This window comes from Columba livia, chromosome 2, assembly GCF_036013475.1.
Source record: "Columba livia isolate bColLiv1 breed racing homer chromosome 2, bColLiv1.pat.W.v2, whole genome shotgun sequence".
In the NCBI taxonomy this organism is placed as follows: domain Eukaryota; kingdom Metazoa; phylum Chordata; class Aves; order Columbiformes; family Columbidae; genus Columba; species Columba livia.
The window spans coordinates 21,411,046-21,432,303 of NC_088603.1; the positions used below are offsets into that span (position 1 = coordinate 21,411,046).

Sequence of the window (21,258 nt, forward strand, 5' to 3'; positions counted from 1 at the left end):
TTGCTGCCACTCATCCACATCTCAGGTTTCAGCCCTCTTCTACACTGTAAGCATCATACCCTAGGCTCCACATTTTCTTCTTTGCTACACTTGCTTGCATGTAATTCCAGTCTCTCTCTTCGTATCATACCAACACCTTTGTATCCAAGCCACATTATTATCTTCCTCATGTCTCATTACATTTGCCTTGGCCTTCCTTCCAGTTCGTATTTGTTCACCTCACACTCTCCCTTACATTCCTAAAACCATGTAATCATCTAGTTTGGGATTTGCATCCTCATATTGCCTGCATTTCTACTCCAGCAGAGTGATAGACCATCCTCAGCCAAAGAGGGTATTCCAAAGTAACATGAAAAACTAGCATCCAGAAAACACTGTATGTGGAGGGAAAAATAACCTTATCTTTCCAAACAAAAGGTTAAATTTCAGTTCTGAATCCTGAACTATGAGACTTTACAATAATTTTTATTTACTATATATATTCAAGTCTTTGAAAGCGGGGAGAAGAGAGAGTCTCAGATCTCACTGAGACAGAATGCACAATATTTTTGCCCTAAAAACTTCATCAAAATATATTTTTTTAGCAAGATATCTCATTTGACAGCAAAACACTAACAACGACACATCACTACTAACACATGACAACCACCAGATTTTTTTTTCTATTCAGGCTAAAATCTCATGCTATATCTTAAATATCTTTCTGTGGATGTCACCCTCAGTTGAGGGGAAATGTGGCTAGAGTAATTTAATCTTTCTTACGTTTTCTTTTATGACTTCTGTGAACAGCCCCACAACCTGCATGCCACTCAAGCTTGTAATTTTATTATTGCTGAAATCTTTCTGAATCCTTATGCAGTTTATGTTAATATTTTGAAACTTTTCCTGTTAACATCTCAAAGAACATTATAAGTTAAAATTCAGTAGTTCTTATAATCTGATAGGTTGAGGGCTGATAAAGCCTTCATCTAACTTTTTTTTGACCTGCACAGCCCATTCTTTTAAGTATTTTGACTCTTTCTGAACTCATTTTACCTCCTCTAGCTGAATTCTACCTGTAATGTCAAACCAAACTATTTTGAAGTGTCTTTTATACCATAGTCCCAGCTTTATCTTTTATTCTTTGTCAAGAAGTTATTTCCTTGCTGGTCTAACTCTTGATACAGGAATTCATTGTCCATTTATTACTTATTAAAATGTACAAATCCATGTTTCCTTCTGAGCCCCATCCCTCTTCTGGGATAAAGTATTTGCAAGTTAGATCTAGAATAAAATTCTTTCAAACAGTATAGATATGGATGTACTTCGGTGACTCCCAGTCACTATCAACAGCATTTCATAGCTCCTTTGAAAACCCAGTGAACCAGTGTGTCCTTTCAAAAGCCTGTCTTTGTATGTGCACATACATGTCAATATTTCAATTACAATACCTAATAATTAGCACTTAAATAATGAGTATTTTGGAGGCAACAGTACAGCACTAAAGTATCAATAAAAACTCCAAGTATTATAATTATTTTTCTTGGGAAGTCGGATATTTTCCTTACTCAAATAAACAGGGAACCACTAGAACTTCCTATTAATAAAGGGAAAAGAGGTACAGAATGTTGTCACAAGAGCAGGCGGAAGATTCACTGTGCAAGTACTATCACAGCAGCCACCATAGTGCAAGTGCTTCTGTGGATCAAAAAAAAAACCAAGAGTCATGCTGCCCAGTTATACCTCTTGACACACAAAAAGTTATTTTGATATCAAACAAGTTAACTTGGTAACATGTATCTATACCTATAGCATAAAAGAAAGAAATAGAGTCTGATTTATCAAGTGTCCACATCATAGGTCCAGATTGCAGTAAGTTTGTTTGTTCCATCCTGGAACAATGGGAAGGGAGGAACCCAAAAGTCTCAATAGCCTTAATAGTCACCTAATCTTGTTGCAGAAAAAAATAATTAAAGAGGATTATTTTTTGGTAATATCCATATGCTTTAGAGGACAAGAGGATCATGGGATACAATAGAAGAACACCCGCTTATTGTGTTTGTCACTTGTCACTTTGGACTTATTTCTTCACTGCATGGGGTCCACTATCCCCTAAACTCAACCTGACAAAATCTGAAAGTCCAATGTTATTGACACGTCAGCTAACAAAATTTCATTTCTTCCCAAAAACACACACTGAGACAACTAAAAACAGATGTGAAAGAGAGTGTTTTCGTTTAAGGCACTAAAAAGTTGTTATTGATTGTATGTCACTGCCCTCTATGGGTTAACATAGGTGAAGGGCAAGCTGAGGTGATAAGCCACTATTAAGGAAAACTTGACAGTAAAAGGCATGTTTTTCCATTGACTCGTAGCAATGGGTCATGGTTTCTCACTGCCCCATCATGCTAGGCGATAAACCCTTTCAGAAAATGTCAGAATTTTCTCTAAGAGGAATATAACCTGGTTAGATCTATATGTCTATGTCTAGCCATATTAGAAAATTCTGTTCTTATTCAGAGGATTTTTATATACCTTCTGGTAGTCTGAGGGGAATTATTTCTTAATGATTTCATTACATTGCAATTCAGAATCTTATTCATGCTTGTCTTCATCTGAAGAACGATCTAAAGTGTTTATAATCTCTCTTCTGAGAACTTCAGGGAGAAAGTATATCTTACGGGGTTCAATATCCTCATTAATTCACCAGGGGATACTAAGAATGAAGGACAGGGAAGGATTTCTTTCTGCCTTAGAATTCCTTTCATTTTGTGGCTGGGTTTAATATTTTTCCTATGTGGCAGAGACCACCACTGTTCTTAAGGCTACATTTCTACAACAGTCAGAACAATGTTAGGAACTTAATCCAAAGCATGCAAGAGGAGTATGTCATTTCCCGTTACAAGATATTGCAAAGAAACTTCTTATGAATGCACTCTCTGTCAGAAGAATACACTAAGTGTTCCAGATGCAATTATAAAAGTTCCGCTATGATACAATCTGCCTCGTTACGTCTGCAGTGAAACAGCAACGAAACACAGATTTTGTTCTTGATCTGCACCTCTCCTTCTATTCATCTTCCTAGCTGGGTTCAAAATATTTCACTGATTCATTTGCATCTGATATTTATTTCAGCAGAGCCACAGGAAATGAAGCTAACCAAATGGATGGAGGCAATAAAAACATTTGCTAAATATTCCTGGACTCTTCAAACCAAATATACTTGAAGGCTTTTTAACCATAGACAGAATATTTTCAAATGATTCATCAAAAAACATGATCTGTTTTTTATCAATACCATAAATAGAATTTCACGATTTACTGTATCAAAAGGCTTCTCTTTCTGCAGCACCCTTCAGACTTTTGAGAGAAGTCAAGCTCTTTTTACATATTTTTTTAAATGTTAGGAAAAAGCTTTTCTCCTATCCTTTCAGATTCCTTTGAAAACAGTATCTTCCTGGCAAGCTATTACCATCCCAAATTTTCAAAACAAGATATGTGTTATGCAAAGTGCAGAAGCATAATATGGAATGAACATAATGTGACTTTAACTATCACTGCTAATTTCTCTAGCTTTTGATGCATGGTAATCCCTCTGTTTTACGAGAGTATTTCAGGAGGGCAGTTTACTTTTCATGCTACTACTTGTTTTAGAATCAAGAATATTTTCATGAGATGCAAATGAAGTTAATAAATAAAACTGGTTTTAATGAAGTTTTACTTTTCTTGGTGTAGTATAATCATTAAAGCCTTTTGAAGGCTGAACAAACAGTTTAAAGATGGAGTATCCCATGATGAGGTATGTTCCTTCCCTACCCCTTTTGTTCAATACAGAGTAGAGGGCAGTCCTGTGCTTTTACATGTGCATAAAAGAAACAGGAGGTGAAAGGAAGAAAAATCCCATTTTCCTCATTTTACCGTATTTTGAAGACCTCTCCTATGAAGCTGTATTTCTCCAAATCACAGAACAGAGAGTATCTCTTCCTAGGACTAAGTCTGTCAGACATAGCTAAAAATAAAACAAAAACCACCTTCCCAGTGCCCCCAAATAAACAAAACAAACAAAAAACCCGCAACACATTAAAATGCAATAAAACTGAAGATTGATGCTGTATAGCAGAATCTCTTATCTTAAAGGAAAAGATGTGAGTTATTGTGTCTTCTTTACCTAAAATTATTTTCTAAGCATATAACAGATTCTATCTCTTTTTTTTTCATTTCTCACTGATTTCCTCTTAAAACCTAACTTCCTAAAAGAATATTGCTTAGATTATTTGAAAACAGTAACTTAAATGTACAGAGTTTGACCTTATGTGTCATTCAAGCAAAAAAAGCTCTACATCAGATAAATCACAGAATCACAGAATGTTAGGGATTGGAAGGGACCTCAAAAGATCACCTAGTCCAATCACCCCACCGGAGCAGGAACACCTAGATGAGGTTACACAGGAATGTGTCCAGGAGGGTTTTGAATGTCTCTAGAGGAGGAGACTCCACAACCCCCCTGGGCAGCCTGTTCCAGTGTTATGTCATCCTTGATGTGAAGAAGTTTCTTCACAACCTATAGTATCAAATTATTGAAATTATTTACGTGAATCAAAGAATGAACTCAAGTTAATATTTGTTCATACAAGATTTGGATTCTATGTTCAATTTTCTTTCCTCTTCTCTTTTTTCCTTTTTTTCTTCTTTTCGGTCATGAAGATATGAGTTATGAATGAACATGTATGTCCTCTGGCACACAGTCACCAGGCTGACAACAACTCAATACAAGAAGTTCAGTGGCACTTTATAGCAGCACTAATTACAATAATTCAGCCTTGGCAAACTACTTAATTGTAGGGAAAGACACATACTCTGTATGGCAAGTGTCATGTTGGTAGGTGTATGCAAACAAACCAAATAAAACATTTTTACATGTTGTTAATCATGTAGGAAAATTTGGGTGCACCGGTAGTTATTTACTACTCTGCCCTTAGCTACTGCTTTGAAGATCTGTCTCTCCTATTACGTGACCCACAGACACTTGTGGTTAAGATTACTGTTGCCTTTAGAAAATTACTGCTAATTATCTGAATGTTGAAGCTCTGCATTAAATATACGATTCAAAAATTATTAAGTCCGCCTAGAACAGCTCTGAGATAGACAAACAGAAACAATTTCAGTGTAGGGAGAGATTTTAAACTCGAAATTTACACTTTCCGTCACTAAGCTAAGGGATGCTGAGGGATGCAGATAACAAAAGGCAGATAACAGAACTGCAACAATCTACAGAGTAGTATTCCCCAAAGACCAAAAGATAGGAAAATGTAAATGATGAGTAATGCAAGAGGATGAGTTTTACTTTCGGGATATGCTGCTGAAAGTGATGAGCTTACTCAAGTTCCAGTGACTTCAATGAACATTCATCATTCTCAGTACTGAAGAGAATACATTAAAAATAAGTTTCTCTCTAATGTTTCAGAGTTCTATTTTGAAAGGAACCAGAAATGCTGTTTGGTATGTCTCTGCCTTCTATAAAAACACTTGAAAAAGAAACATCAAGATGATCAAATGGTATCTTTAAGAAATCATTTGATCTGAGCAAAATGCATGAAAAATTGACTTCACTTGTAAGGATAACATACAAGATCACATAACTGCATTTTCACAGTGCATTATAGAAAGAAGGAAAACAACAAGATGAACCACTGATATTTCAGTCTTCAAGGCTTCTATTAAACAGTCCGCATGTATTAGTCTCAGCAGATTTTCATAATAACAGCTAATGACAAAGCCCATCCATCTACCCATCCATCCCTTTCATTTCCTCCTTTGTGGAAAGTATTAAGATGATTTTCACTCTCCGAAATATCTTTTCTCCAGTTTTCACTTCCAAAATTAATATCACTGTAATAAAGAAATATGCATTTCAGCAAGGGACATGAACAAATTTGATAAATGAATTTATGCTACTGATGAAATTCCTTTTTTTTAAATGGACCAATTTTGGAATTCTGAAATTTCATATTGAATTCCTTTAGAGCATCAGAAGGCATTAACAGCTCACCCTGTCATGAGTGACAGCACTTGCAACATTTCTAGGAGCTAAATGTTAGGCTCTTGTTTCTTAATTGCTGTAAATACTGAGTTGAGAAAAGCCAGTTTCAAAAACACTTCGACAAAAAACAACTGATAATTCATTTGGATACATGATTTTGTTTGAAGCAGGTAGGCATTTCAAGTTATGACAATGAAGTTATGCATTGAAAACTCTTACTTTGGAAAAGAAATGTATACTGGGAATGCAAGAATAATGTATTGATTTTCTTTTAATTATTCTGTGTCACCTTCCTAAAACTTTGATTATCCTGTCCAAAGGCTCTTAAAATACATCTTCATCATGCGCATTATCATTACCAAGTAAAACAGAGAAATAAAACAGTTCCACTTTGTCAAAGAGGATTCATTATCCACGTTGTACTACTTCATCCTGTCTTCATTTCCTAACCTTCCCAGCTCTCCTTTCTCCTCTGATGTAAACATTTCTTCGTCATTTCCTAGTATAATCTACCTTCTTTTAGTTTTGTTTTTCAGGTAGCTTAAGGGATACAATTATTATTGCTTGGTTTTCATTTTTTTTCTTTTGGTTCAAATGCTGATTAAGAATAAGCATCGAAGCCATTTTTTAAGACCATTAGCATTTCAAGCAGCTTACTTACATTTTGACTCAAACCTTGTCACACCTATGTTTTAATTGTGTTTTAAAGGTCTCCTCAGATTGTCCACATCTTAGAGTTGAGTAATAATAATTCTCAGGAAAATTGAAGCTTGAAAAAGAAGTCACAACTACAAAAGCTCTAGGAAGACTCTGGACAACTGTTACAACCCTCCACAGTGTGATAATCATTGTGCAATAGTAGATTACCTGGATTACAAGACAAAGGTCAAACCTTTACTTACACTGACTACCTAAACAAATGCAGAACATATACAGTATGGGATGCAAAAAAACAGCTTATGAATCAAGATAATAAAAAGACATATACAGAAATGGTAGAACCTCAAACCTGTCATGTTTTTCCTCTTACAGAGAATACTCAGAATACCATATTTGAAAATGTGAGACATAATCACATATAAAATTTCAGCCTTTTATTACGCAGCTTTAACTCTTTGACTCATCTTCTACATATCTTTCCCCCATTAACATTCTTCTTTATCAGTTGGTTATGGAATGAGACAACAAATACAAAATTGTTGTCCAAATAGGAGGTATGTGCCCCTAATAAGTCTTCAACCGGTGGTGACATCCATGTTTCACCCTGACTTCAGAGTACTCAATAGGGAGAGAGTTGGCTGGGCACAGCTTCCTGAGTGCCTTGGGAAGTCTGTACATGCAATCAGCCATGGTGAAACTGGGACATGGGCAAAACTCACATCTTAGGACCACAGATCACATCAGATACCGCCAATGTGTATTTGTCTAAGATGTCTTTTAGGTGTGTGGTGAAGCACCTTTCTTTTCATGTATGCCTGTACCCATCTATTTATACACACTGTCTGAAGTAAGTCTGATGGTGCAGAGTTGTTTGGCACTTTCATGGCCCCTACTGAATGTTGACTAAAACTCTCAGCTAGGATTAAAAGTATTGCTGAGCTGCATAAAAAAAGTTACTTTGTCGGCTTTCTCTGTGGCCAATGAAACAGGAAGTACGTACTAAAAACGAAAGAAATTCATCTGGTCTAGATCTTCTCATGCTGAATTGCTGTTTAATAGAAACTAAATTGACAAATTGCTCAACTCAGATAAGTATCTACCAGTATGGATACTTATTCAATATTCACTTGATCTGTAATTTCAAATTTTTCTGGCAGCAGGACCAAACTTCGCTTATGTATTGACTGGTCTTATCTTGGAACGATTTATCACCATGTGTGGTGCACTCCTGGGCAAAGGTATGCTTGGAAGTGGTGCACCTTACTTTAACAGTCACATGGATGAGAGTACTGTTTGAGTGACACAACAGGCAGGCAGAATTTGAGCTGGTGGGACTAATTTTCTTCTGTGAAACTTCGACAGTTTGTGACTAAGGTCAGAAGCATTTTTCTGTTCAAGGTGTCACAGTGTTTGCTAAATCATTTCAATGAAAAGGAAACCATGGAATCAATCTGCGTGAAAGCCAACTCAGCTCTTCAAAATATGAAGATTTGTTCATGAAGAATTAAAGCATTAGGGTTACAGCTGCCTTGAAAAATAAAAGCCCCAAAGCAAAGCCAATTCAGCTGAACAAAACATCTGGAATCTTTCAGAGATTTTGTTTGTTTTAATCAGTATTTCAATTCAGCAATTCTCCTCTAATATCACCTTGATTCTGTATATGAAACTGATTGTAAGGAGTAGGAAAACACATCTTTACAGGAATTCTGCTGAAATAAAGCAAAAATAAAAAACTTTAAAAAGGGAAAAAAGTTCATATATCTGCTGTAAACTGAACATGTTTGTTTTGTTTTTTAAGTAAGATTATTTTATGGCAGTACAGTAAAATAATAAGACTAGAAAGAATTCTTAATATTAGCAATGGTAATTCTTAATTCTTGTACAATGGCACTGAAATTTTTGAGGTTTTATTAAATATTTCATTGGTCACTTCTTTGAAGTGACAAGTCTGCAGGACAGAATTGACATGAATGTTCCCTACTAATTTTCAAAGAGTATCTTATGCTTTTTTGGACACATAAGAGATTGATCAGTGTTAGTCAGATTTCATCCCTACTTTGATGTAGTGGGATGTTCACTGGTATAAAACTGTACTTCTTTCTTAGTGACACTTTCATAATTTATTTGTATTCTGTTAGAATATTCTTTTCAGTTGGATTGTTACTTGGGGTTTGTAGATATGTAGAACAGATGCTCTGGGATATTAGATGAACTGGACAGGCTCAGGGGAATCAAAACACTAAGGCTGAAAAAAATAATAAGCTCTTTATATAGTCAAAGCTCGATTAAGTATTCTTAAGCTTCACTGAATTGATCCTGAGCAGAGACATCTTTAAGAGGAAAACTCTAATATCTGATGGATACAACTATTTATTCCTTAGAGAATGCCAAGGAATCAGATATCTGATTTAAATTTTTAATCTGTAGTTATGAAACATATTTTCTACTATGTTATGATCAAGGACATATAAAATTATAAATATCTATACCATGGTAGGGATGTAGAAGATGAAAGTTTGCAAACAGATTGTGGTGCTTGCATTGACAGCATAGATAGGAAATATCTACATAGGTATTAAAAATATTTACAGAAATATCCAAAATTCAAATATATATGCAAAATTCAAATATTTATCCAATTACATTTCTGAATGTACCCAATATTGTTTATCAAATATTAGTATATACAGTTGCATGTCTACAGGAAGCTATATGGAAAGTAATATCCACCTTTCCTCTTATAGATGCTTACTTTAGGCTGAGATAAATCATACCACAAACTCCCTTTGACATAATGAGTAAAACCCCATCATCAACAGAGAGGCTAGAGTGACTGCTGCAGTGGCTACACAGGAGGCATCTATGACTTTAAGTAACAGGAATTCCATCCACGTTGGGACAAATTACAATTTAATAGCAGATTCTTAAATCTTAACATGTTTATTGAAAAAGAAATCTACATACTGGAGAAAATGGAGCAAGCTTTTCCTAATATGTCTTTCCTGTGCTAATATAGAAATGATTTGCCTACATAAAGGCAAAATGATAGGTATGAAAACATGCATCAGCCACACTTCAAATATGTAAATGAAACTTCATAACAACTTTCAACCTGTCAAACAAACACAAATAGAACTAAGGTGGAAAAGGAAATTTAGTGATATGTTTTTATCTTTGTTTTTTTTTTTTTTTTTCCAATGAAAATCCCTTGGCCCTCCTTCCCTTTCTTCCCAGTGCAGCCATTGTTACATAATCTGTTACATAATCCACTTCTGGTTACCAGTTTCACTAGTTGTGATAACCTCGATTCCCTGTTTCCACTTGTTCAGTTTTTTCTCTAGATGCTGCAGATAATGCAGAAGTTCTATCTGTGTTTTCTAAATGGGTTTATTCCCTACAGCAAATAAACAGAGAGCTAACTACCAGAAGAATAGAAATCTCTTTGTGTGAACTAAGGAACCATTGCAACATTAAAAAAGGCAAATCAGAGGAAAAATGTAACCACTGAGTGATAAAATTATGGAAAATAACAGAATGTAAAGGGATTTTTGGAAGAACATACTTTATCATGTTTGCATGGAAAGGGTGATTTTAAGATGAAGTCTGACAACTTTCTATAGCAATGACATCCTATATGTGTCACCTTATGATTTCTAGCCATCTGATTGGTGGGCTCAAAGAATTTGAACTACGTGACATCTCAATAAACTAATTGAGAAGCTAGCTATATAAAATAAATAGTATTATGGTATTGTACAATTGCATAAGTTTCCACTGTGGTTTCCTATGACCTTTCCACAACAGCTGTCTCACATTTAAGCAAGAAGAGTAATCAACCTCCAAGTTGTTCATAATTATTAACTGCAAAATGCCACCTGTGATATCAAATTTCCCCTAGCATTACAATGGGAAAAAATAAGGTTATTTACACCCTTTTGTTCTCCACGCTTTAAATTGTTTTCATGATAGTATGACTAGTAGAACTAAAACTAGTTTATAATATTACTGTGTTTTTATTTAATGACTGCTATTCAACAAAATTCGCCCTAGAATGTTTTCCATCATAAGAACTTTTTTTTCACTTGTACAGGTTTTAAAGTTAAGAAAAAAATTGGTGTAATAGTTTTTATTTATTACAAAAATCTGAAAAATATCCACATGATTATTTTGATAGAAGACACATTTTTTCTTTAATATCATCTCAAGGGTTTTTTAGGTTTTTCTTTTGATTTGGTAGGTTGTGAGGTTTTTTGTTGTCCCAACTCTCTTTAGCATACAAGACCTCAATCCTTCTAAGAAAGTCCTCATATTTTTGCCACAACCAGTTATTCCTGGTCCACATTAGAGCCCAGCATTACAGCTAAAAGATAAATACTTATTTTTTTTTTCTTTTAATTCCATAAGAACCGTGCTCATAATAGAGGTAATTAATTTCATTTGCATTTGTACAAAGCCTTTAAAACTTTCATGTCACCTAAAACTCCTAGAGCTAAAGAAAAGTTAGTATCACAGACAGATTAAGAGCCTTAACCATTTTGATATATTGGAGGTAAGAAATGCAATTTTATTGTTAATTTTGTCCTTTTAGTGCTCTTGCTGAAGGCAAAATCAAACATACTCTGTAGACCACACAGTTACATCCATATATTCCAGGGACTTATGCAAACAGCCTTTTAAATTCCTGATTTTAGTAGTAGTACAGTATAATCTCTCATTACTTCACTAATTCAAACAGAAAATCACATTAGCATGGTTTCTTCTGCTAAGAAGACTTCAACCTTAACAGTAGTACTAACATTCCTTAAATGAACTTCTTGCCTTTTTAATTTTACAGATGAGGCCTGGAAAAATTTGCAGGAACATGTTACAAAAGAATGAGGCTAGGTGGGAAGTGGTGAGGGTAGTAGACAACCTGAGGTGTCTGACTGGACATGAAGGCCTGTCAAAAGAATTTGAGTATGAAAACATAGATAAGAAACTCGTATGAATGGACTATGGAGTTTTCATGATTCTGCAGGCAATTCATCTCTAAGCTGCAATGACTCTCTCATGGGCTGGGAACACAAAGTTACCAGGTCATGGAAAGGTAAGTAAGACAGTGGGAAGAAACAAAAGTCTTTCAAAGTTCCCATTATAATGACCCCATTAGTCTCTGCTGCAAATGATAACTGCTTTTTCTACCACGTAGGATGTCAGTGCATGCAATGATAAGACAATTCTACTTAAAGCAGCCTTTCATCTTTCATTTAATTCACCATTACATTATGCTATGGGGTCAAACTACAAACAAATACACATCCAGATCATTAAAGTAATAAATATAGGCATTAAAAATATCCAGTATGAACCTTGCATGAAATTAATTGGAATCAGATACTTCCATCTTTGTGAAACAAATTAGAGCAAACACAGAAACACAATTTTTTTTTTCTTTTTTTTTTTTTCATTTTCCTTGTGAAGCTACTGTGGATTCAAAACTGACAAGATTTCTCGAAGCACAAAAATTAGACTCTTTGTGTCAAGACGCTTTATTGATTCATCAAAGTAATTTTGATCACAGTACAGCATGTTACTGCAAGGCTGGCAAAGATCAAAGACTACCAGAAACTAGAACATCTCCAAGACACTAAAAACGAATTATGAATTAAAAATAAAAGTTGCATTAAAGGAATATAAAACTGGAAACAAATTAATGTTCTACAATGAGCACTAGTGCTACATTGATACTTGCTGAATTTTTGCCGTTATAACATCTGTTCAATTCAGTCTGTTTGACTAAAATGATACTTTTCTTGATGGAAGACACCTTGGGCTGTAAAAAGAGATGAGAAAGGAAAATAGAAAAAAATAAAGATCTTCCACCTTTTTTGAGATGAAATTGAACTCTTGGAAATGTTCGGTGTTTTTTCGTTTTTTTTTTTTTCAAGTAGTTGTTGATTAGGAAAATGAGATGCTGTCTTGGGATTTCGGGTTTGATCAGTGCTATATGCTTTCTAAAAGATGCCAGCAGGCACCAGGTTGCATGTTGCATTAATTATTTTTATTTCTTTTAAAGACATGTTAATTTAATTTCTAAATTTATCTATTTAGAATAAGAGATATAAAAACTTAATAAAATGGTCAGAGCTCAAGACTACACTTCTATCATTTAGAAAAAGTCATTTGTCTTCATAAAAATACGTTTCTGTTTTACCGCTGCTGTATAAAAGAGACCTGATTTTGATGCCTGTTGCTTCAGTAAAAATTGTTCAATAGCAGCTCTATGATCCTTAAAAGAACTCTGTCCCAAGACACACTTAAATCACAAGTTTCTTGAATGTCTGCCCTGAAAAGTGTTAGGAAAGAGCAAAAGAAGTCTGACCTGCAAAGATCCTGGAGATGTTTTAAAGCCTCATGTGCTAAAAAGCAGCAATGTAACCACTGTCACTCTGTGAGACTATAAATGTAGAAAACCATAAAGTAAATCACTCCCAGAGATCTCTGATTTGGGGAATAAGTTCAGTTAAACAACCCTGGAGAACTGTGTAGAACAGAGACTTAAAGTGCATTTTTCATCTATGTCACATGGCTTCATGTTGCCAGTTTGGGACAGAAAATAGGAAGGTGGGCTTATGATTCCAGGTGTAATGTTACAGGATATTGTTATGTTGCCTCGATGATTCTGTATGTATTGTGCTGTCTAAATCTGTTAGCCTGCTCAGTTTTCTAACCAGGCATTGCCCTGCCTGGCAGAAGACATGCCTTTAGTCACACTAATCCTTTACTACCCATTGTCCTCATCTCCTAAGGGAGAAAAAGGTCAAGTTCTCAAAGAATTTTAACAAAAAATGCTGAATAATTCATATACTAACAATTTCTCCTATATGTTTCTAGAAACACGATGATTTTAAATTACAAATCCCCTGATGAACCTCTGTCTTCACAAGCAAGATTCCAAAATACAAGTGTGATTCTTTAACCCTTCTTCAAAATGTTTTTTTTCCTTCAAAGCACATCTGAACGTATTATTCCAGCTCACCAACTTTTTGGAATGAATGCTTACATCTGGTTGCAGTATAAGAACACAAAGAATTACATGATTTCAATAATTTACAGTTAAGAAGATTGAAATAACCTCCAACTGTACTCAACTGAGAAAATAAAATGCACTGAATCATGTCTGCCCTTATCTACGGTTGTGCATATTTCTTTGTTCCTTCTGCATAAACTGTTTTTTTAGAAATGAAGCTCCCACTGAAAACTGACTTATTTCTATTTAATCATTGTCTCAGACTCCATTTACTTGGAGATACGCTTATGTAAATGGTCAAAATCAGATCTAAAAACAACCTGTTTGAAACAGTGACAAAAAAAGGTGGGAAGTGCTGGTTTAGATTCTGCATTCAGTTCAGGAAATGCAAATATAAAAATATCTTGCTCTAGGAAGTAAAGCTGCCATAAAAGTTAATCTTCCTCTCTTTCTTGATAGTACGGTATTTCACAATATCCTCACTGATCTCCTGTAAAGCTCCTGGGACTAAGGTGATGCTACCTTATCCTCAGTCACTAGTCAGACCAGACATTCTGTTGTCCCAAATACAACTTTTAATAGCAGTTCACAAGTCAACAATGGGAGTAAAGGGGGTTAAACTGTGTGCCTTTTGAGCAGTATAAAGAAACTCGCTAAATAAAGGCCATTACCATTGTGCTTCTATGTGGAACCAAATTCTCTTGAATATGGCTTATCCTGGACTTAGTAAAGGAAAACTATTTGAAATAAAAAAAAATTACTAGGATTCAGAAGAAGAAAAGGATAAATGTAAGCTACTGAACATATAGCTAGATATATTCACACATGTATCTCACTCATATGCAAATACTAGAAAACATTAAACTTCTGCATTAGATTCAAAGAATTTCTCCAAAATATTTATTGTCTAAGAGGGCAAATGAAAAATCTACACATTTTCTACATTGCTTGGAGCATGGTTTGAAGTTCAACAGACTCCTAAGTAAAACATTCAAGCAAATCTTTGAAAATCTGAAGTTTCTTCCTCTAGCTGTATGGAGTTCAGGTAATTTGCTTTAAGGATACCTGGATACAATGGAATCTATAACTTCAATATTAACGTGGGGAGTTGATTGTTTTTCATGAGAAGAATCAATGTAGAAATACAGACTCTGTTTAAAGCTGTGAGGCAAAATAAGTTGTTACCTTAGACTTTATTCTTGAGTCACTTCCCAGAGAAGACGGGTCAATTACATTGATTTGTGAAAATTTCATTTTAAACTACTCACTCCCAGAAATACAAATGTCCAGAAGGTATCAGCTGGCATCTGTAGCATCTCTGCTGAAGGTTTTCTGGTCAACAGCTCTGGAAATTAGGCTGCTCCACTAAAAATAGCCAGGAAATCACAAAAAAAAACAAAACCAAACCAGCGCTTGGGCTGCATCAGCCCTGAGCAGTGTGAACACTGGCTGCTGGCTCCAGCTGCCCACGCCACTCTGCCACTCCAGCAGTGTCAATGGGAGCTGGCCAGGAAATCTTGTCCTCCTGAATATCATTATGTCTTTGTTCATTACTAACTGGATGGAATTAATTCACTATGACAAATGCTTGAGTAGGGTCCACTGGATATTCCTAAGACCCTGTATCTATAGGCCTTGTCCCACTCAATGGAAGTAGTTTCTTGTGGCAGCTTTCATCTTCCTTGTACATCCACTTATTTCTTTTTAGAGGCTTGTTTCAAATCCTTGAAAAAGGTTCTTCCTAATTCTATTAGATGCTAAATTATAGTTTTTAAATGAAAAACTCTTTATTGGAGGCAAGTAACATTCATCCCCCCAAAATTATCATCAACAAATCGATTTATTCTTTGATTGTTGTTCCTTTCCCACTGTGATACCTAAGACTTGTTTCTTTTTTATGACAAAAACAACTTAAGTGGCAATAGGAAACTTCATGTCAGCAGAATAATATAATGTATCATTACTTTTACTTAGGAATGCTTTCTTGCCTCTTTACAAACGTGTAAAAAACACTGGTTCTTCTGATTAATAAAATAAATCAGTATTGAGTGCCAATGAGGAATGCCACCATCACCTCTAAAAGAAGCATAGTGAATATGCTCTACTTTAGCTTCAGAATATCTCTTATGATGGATTGTATTCTTTTACAATTGCCAAATAGAAGATTAGAAGTATCTCAAAATCCTACTGCAGTTGCAAAGCTTTGACGAGTTATATCCAGATCTCTTCTGGTAATATTCTGTTTGCCTGGGAAGCTTTTGAAATTCTATTAAGCACATCGTAATTGCAATGGCTGGTGAGTTCAATATTGCAGGCTCCATAAATAAGTGTAATGTCAATATCTTTTATTTGCATAAATGTTGAGGGGGGTAATTTGAATACTGTAATTTTGCAAGTAGTTCATCTGCCCATCATTTTGATTGGATTATTAATCTCTGTACAGAGAGGTTTATATGAAGAATATGTAGTACAATTTGAGGAGAAAAACAAAACCAAACCAACCAACCAAAAACCACCAAGAAAACAGTGGTAACTGTAGAGAAATTCCCTTAGAAAATTAATTTATTTTCTCTAATGCAAACCTTAACATAAAGTTTCATGTTTGGTTGTGGTATTTCTTTTATAATCCTGCAGTTTTATTGGTTATATCATTAGCTGAGTTACTACAGTACTATGACAGATAATATTCTTAAGCTTCTTGAAAGTAGTCAAGCAATGCCAATACTAAGAGATGACACCAATACACTCCATGAACTATGATTTAAAATAAATGGCTTTTTACTCTTGTTTACCATTTTTCTTCCAATGTGATATTCAAGAGGAAGAGATCTGTCTTCCTTATTCTGCCTACATACGATATTTCCTTATCACGTTTTTCTTTCCTGTGCCGTTGGTGTGTATGGCGTTCACTCAGTTCAACTCTTATTGGATATGGTGAGACAGCTTGCTAAGCTGTCAAATTTGAGATGCTAAATTCCTTCACAGGTCATCTCCTCTTCCTTGCTTTTTCAACTATACCACAATCTGCTTTGAGTGATATTAATTTCAAATCAAGAGTTACTCAAAATGGATGGAGATATATTGGTGCTGCAGTTTGAACTAGCAAGAGAAGCTTCCGTATGACTTCCCATGAGTATTTGTTGATAAATAGTTTTTATTCATACAGACACTGCTAAAGAGAAACTCTACTTAGAATATTGACTTAAAAATCCTTACAGGCAACATAATGGGTAAATTAGGTTGATCTGCAAAACAGTCCCAGATGAGAATAATTTTTCCTACCTCCATGTAGAATTCTTGACTTCATTAAAAAAAAGAAATAAGAATAATAACTCATTACTCAAATGCCCTCTATTTACACTGTCTTAAAAAATATCTTTGAGCTCACTAGAGACATGGATTTAAAATAATAAAAATAATTAATGAAAAGTTTGTTAGGATAGTAAAATCAGGTAAAAATGAGGAGATGGTTCTTGTCAATGAGGATAACTACCTGGTAATACTCTGTTCAGGTCAATGTTGTAAAAAAATTAAAAACTAAAATTAAAAATTAAATCCTTTGGTCCGTCTTAAAGTGGAAAATATATTTAAGGATCCATGAAAAAATCTCCTAATGGCTCATTGTTTTTATATTTCAGTCAGACTGAGCTTAGGTTGTTTCTTTAAGACTATTGAAGTGTTTTATCTTCCAGAATTTTGAATTATTCTTATAATATCCAGAACATTTGAAAAAAAAATGTTAGAAATTTATTTCTCTAGGACAAAATATGATTTATCATTAAAAGTTAGGCAGTGAACATGTTCTTGGGAAATAAAACAGAAATTTTAATGCAGTTCACCAAAATAACTTCTATCCCAAGATTTTTTTAGACATATTGGAGAAAGAGAAGGTAATAGAGATATGGCAAATAAATTACACCATGATTTAGACTTGAATAGCCAGAACTCCCCACACAGATACAAGCACAAATACACAAGCTGTCATTTGAAAAGGTTTCTATTACATTGTTCATTGTGTTGGAACACTATTAAAATGCCCAGTGGTATTAAAATGTGTAGTATGCCCAGGGAGGTGAAATATATGCTTTTGCTACACTGATTATTAATTCCTACATTTTACTCAGAATTATGTTATGATTTAAAACTTGCTTTTACAAACGTGTAATCCTTTTTCTTTTTTATGAACAACAAATGGAACAGTTAATTTTCAAGGAACCTATCGGTTTTCACTTGTAATTGAATAACTAAAGAGTTTTTTCTTTTTTACTATATATATTTTTTGTTCATTGCACATTTAGTGAGAAAATGACAGTTCTAAAGGCAATTGATTATGTTTTCTCTACCTGTCTACATAAAAAAAGAAATAATTTAATAAAGTCATATTTTTGCATTTTATTCTCACTTTGTGTGGGTTGCTAGATTATTTTTTTGGTGGATGTCATCCCATCAGAATGACAGGGTTATAAATTGATAGCTACCAATAGGCATGGCAGCAAAATATGAAGATAGGTCTCACATGGAGAATATAAAAGAGAAAGGTATTGTGTGTAAAGAGGGAAAATAGAAAAAGGTTTGTTAAAAGATTTTCTGTGGCTTTTGAGAGAAACTTCTTTTGGAAGAGAAAAGGTAAAAGCATTTTCAAGAGACCAGAATAACAAAAACAGTGCAGAACAAGGACGTGTGCGGAAGCTCTTCCAGCCTACAAGCCAAACAGAATGTCAGTGCTGAACCATTCTGCTGGAGTACATACACCCTTACAGATATCAGTTATTCCAAAGAAAAAGGGGGTGTTTTATTACCTTAATCAGAACCTGAATATGTCCCATGGCTTTTGATGGCTTGAAGTACCAGAAGCTCAGCACACAAGTCCCACTTGATTCTTTCCATTGGGAACTCTTCACATGGGCTTTTTCATTTTTTAGGCTTATTGCAGTGGTCTCAAGATACAGGAAATGTCCTGAAATTAAACAATGTATTACGGAAAAATTGTTTTGGACTTTCAAATTAGGTTCTGAAACTCAGCGAAGAAAATACAGAGACATATGAAGTATGCTTCCTATATTATATACGTCCTATACAAGTTAAGCTCTGCTTAGGGTAAGAAATGACAATACTTCCATGTTTCTCAGCTCCTCAGATTACGAGTCCTTGTCCAATGTCATTAGTTGCTATTTTGACAGTACATCAGACAATAGCCACACTGTGGCAAATTTCAGGTGGAAGTTTTCTGAAAGATAACCTTCAAAATAGTGAACCACACTATACAAAACCTTGCGAAACAGGCTAAAAATCCTTCATATATTTATAAATCATTAGATATCCCTAATGATTCATATTACTTTCAGCCATCTGTACTCTAATGTATGAATATTAACTCACATTTAAATTCTTTAGTCAGGGGAAATTTAAAAATGAGATGCCTGCAGTTAATATTTTCCAAAACTGTTACGGTCCTTGAGTTTTTCATTTCTGCTTTTAATCATAAGTACAATAAATTCTACAGGTTTTCAAATTCAGTTTTGTATTCTGTATGAAAAAACAAATGTGTTAATCACGTAAGCATACTATAAATAACACACTGGCAAATTTTAATTGCAACTCTACTGAAGTTTGTATATGAATTAGAAAAAAAAATATTTCATTAGAGGTGGAATAAAATGGGCTCTTTCATTCATTCTAACTTTGACACTGCTCTGGCTAATTTACAACCACAGATGTTTACCATAATACTGTGAGTTTTGAAAACTGAAGTCAAGTATATCTGTAACAAGCATAGCAGCATCTCAGTGATATTAAAAAAAATAGAAAATGTAAATGAAAACTTATTTTTTCTGCATCTACTATTTCATATATTAGATAAGCCATGTACATAAACACTACGAGATATCAAAAATGTGTCATCTCGTGGCATCAGTGTCCTCTAGGATGATGTGGCTAGGCTGGATTCAGTGCTGGAAATGCTGATGTTTGTTAACACCTGTTTAAAATTAGGAAAACCACTTTTGTTCAGAGGAAAACAAACAAAACAAAAGGTTTCAGAGTCATCTTCAGTAAGAAAACTTGACTGACTAAGGTGAAAGACATAGGACACTCTGAAAGACACCTTGATCTGAACTACTAGGACCAGCAGTGTGGGATCATGGCTAGTCAAACTTGGCTAGGAGATAATATGACAGATAACTTAATTCTACCCAGAATGATGTAACTCTAGTTGTAAGCAACTTTTCAACATTTTAGTGTTGAAAATTGGGGTGCACATGGGAGTTACCATTAAACAATTGCTAGATGCAAGCTCAGGATATGTAATTTCAGAAGTAACTGCTGAAATTGCTCTGTGTCTTTCTTTGTGCAGCTACTGGTGACTGAATACTGCAGTATTCCTACCATATATGACAAAATTTTAGCAGCTGAGCTGAATTTCGTTTTGATTCTCTCATGGTGAACAATGAGAACAAGTGCTGTCAATTCTAGCAATACGGCCAGATTCCACCTTCACCTTTAAACACTTGACCACATTAAAATTGTGAAAAGTGAAATGAATTCTAATTGAGAGCACAATTTCAAGACTATAGAGCAGCTCTTGAGTAAAAAACTGAGAATTTGAAATCTTTGATCACTCACCACAACAAAAACACTTAACTTTCAGATTACAGAGTAAATTTCTAGGCTAGGGAGTTAGATCAACAGTCTTTTTATACATATGTTGAGTGCATTCCATGTATATATGACAGAGACACATAACTAGTTATTCTAAAACGCAAATGAAAGCCAGGGACACATTGGAGGACACTTCTCTTGTACTGCATCTTACTCTGAGGTCAGTGAAATGCAGCCAGGCTGGACTGTCTCTACATTTAAAAACATCTGAACACTTAATCTTTGTGATTGTTTGTTCCTGCTTCACTCTCATTCACCCTGGCAAGCTTTCGCTAGTTCCTGAGTTTCAACATATCTTCAAGTAAACTTTGGTTTTATTGGGTTTTGTCCTTGGGCAGTTCAAGGAAACATTCAACAGCTACTAAATACAAGTCCCATGCCTTTGTGCAACTCTGCTGTGGAATATTAAATTTTTAGATCAGTTTTGAGCTCAGCTTTGATAACATCTTTGCCTGACCTATAAGAACTTCAAGATCAGAGGATGAAGGCACAGAACTTGTAGCAAGAACAAGAACAGACAACTGGATGCTTTGGCCAAAACAAGTCAGGCACTGCACTGGCACTAACAAAGCAGATATATTTATTTAAATGTATTAGCTTAAAATTACCTAGAATTAAATTATGAATAGTCCTTATAGGTAACTTTAAAATTCCAGATCAGTTTCTTAACTGCTTTTTTTTTCCTGTCTTTCTTTAGGACACAATTTAGATATGATTAAGAAGCTAAAAAAAAAAAAAAAAAAAAAAGGATTTTCCTAAGGTAAAAAAGGCACTCGTGCATCCATTTTAATCAATTATCAAAGAGAGATTATCAAAGAGAGATTGAAAAGTTTTATTGCACTATTGCACTTTGCAAACATATATTTTTAATGTGTGTTAGATGTTTGGCCCTACTCAGAACTATTGATACCCT

At 34.6% G+C, this 21,258-nt stretch overlaps 1 protein-coding gene across 1 annotated transcript in view; it reads right to left on the reverse strand.

Annotated features, from left to right (window-relative positions):
- The window catches only part of MALRD1 (MAM and LDL receptor class A domain containing 1), a 255,324-nt gene that overhangs the window by 100,911 nt on the left and 133,155 nt on the right, over positions 1-21,258 (reverse strand). The window contains exon 28 of the mRNA XM_013370091.3: positions 18,488-18,645. Within this exon, the coding sequence (XP_013225545.2) occupies positions 18,488-18,645 (158 nt within the window). The remainder of the gene's footprint in view (positions 1-18,487; positions 18,646-21,258) is intronic.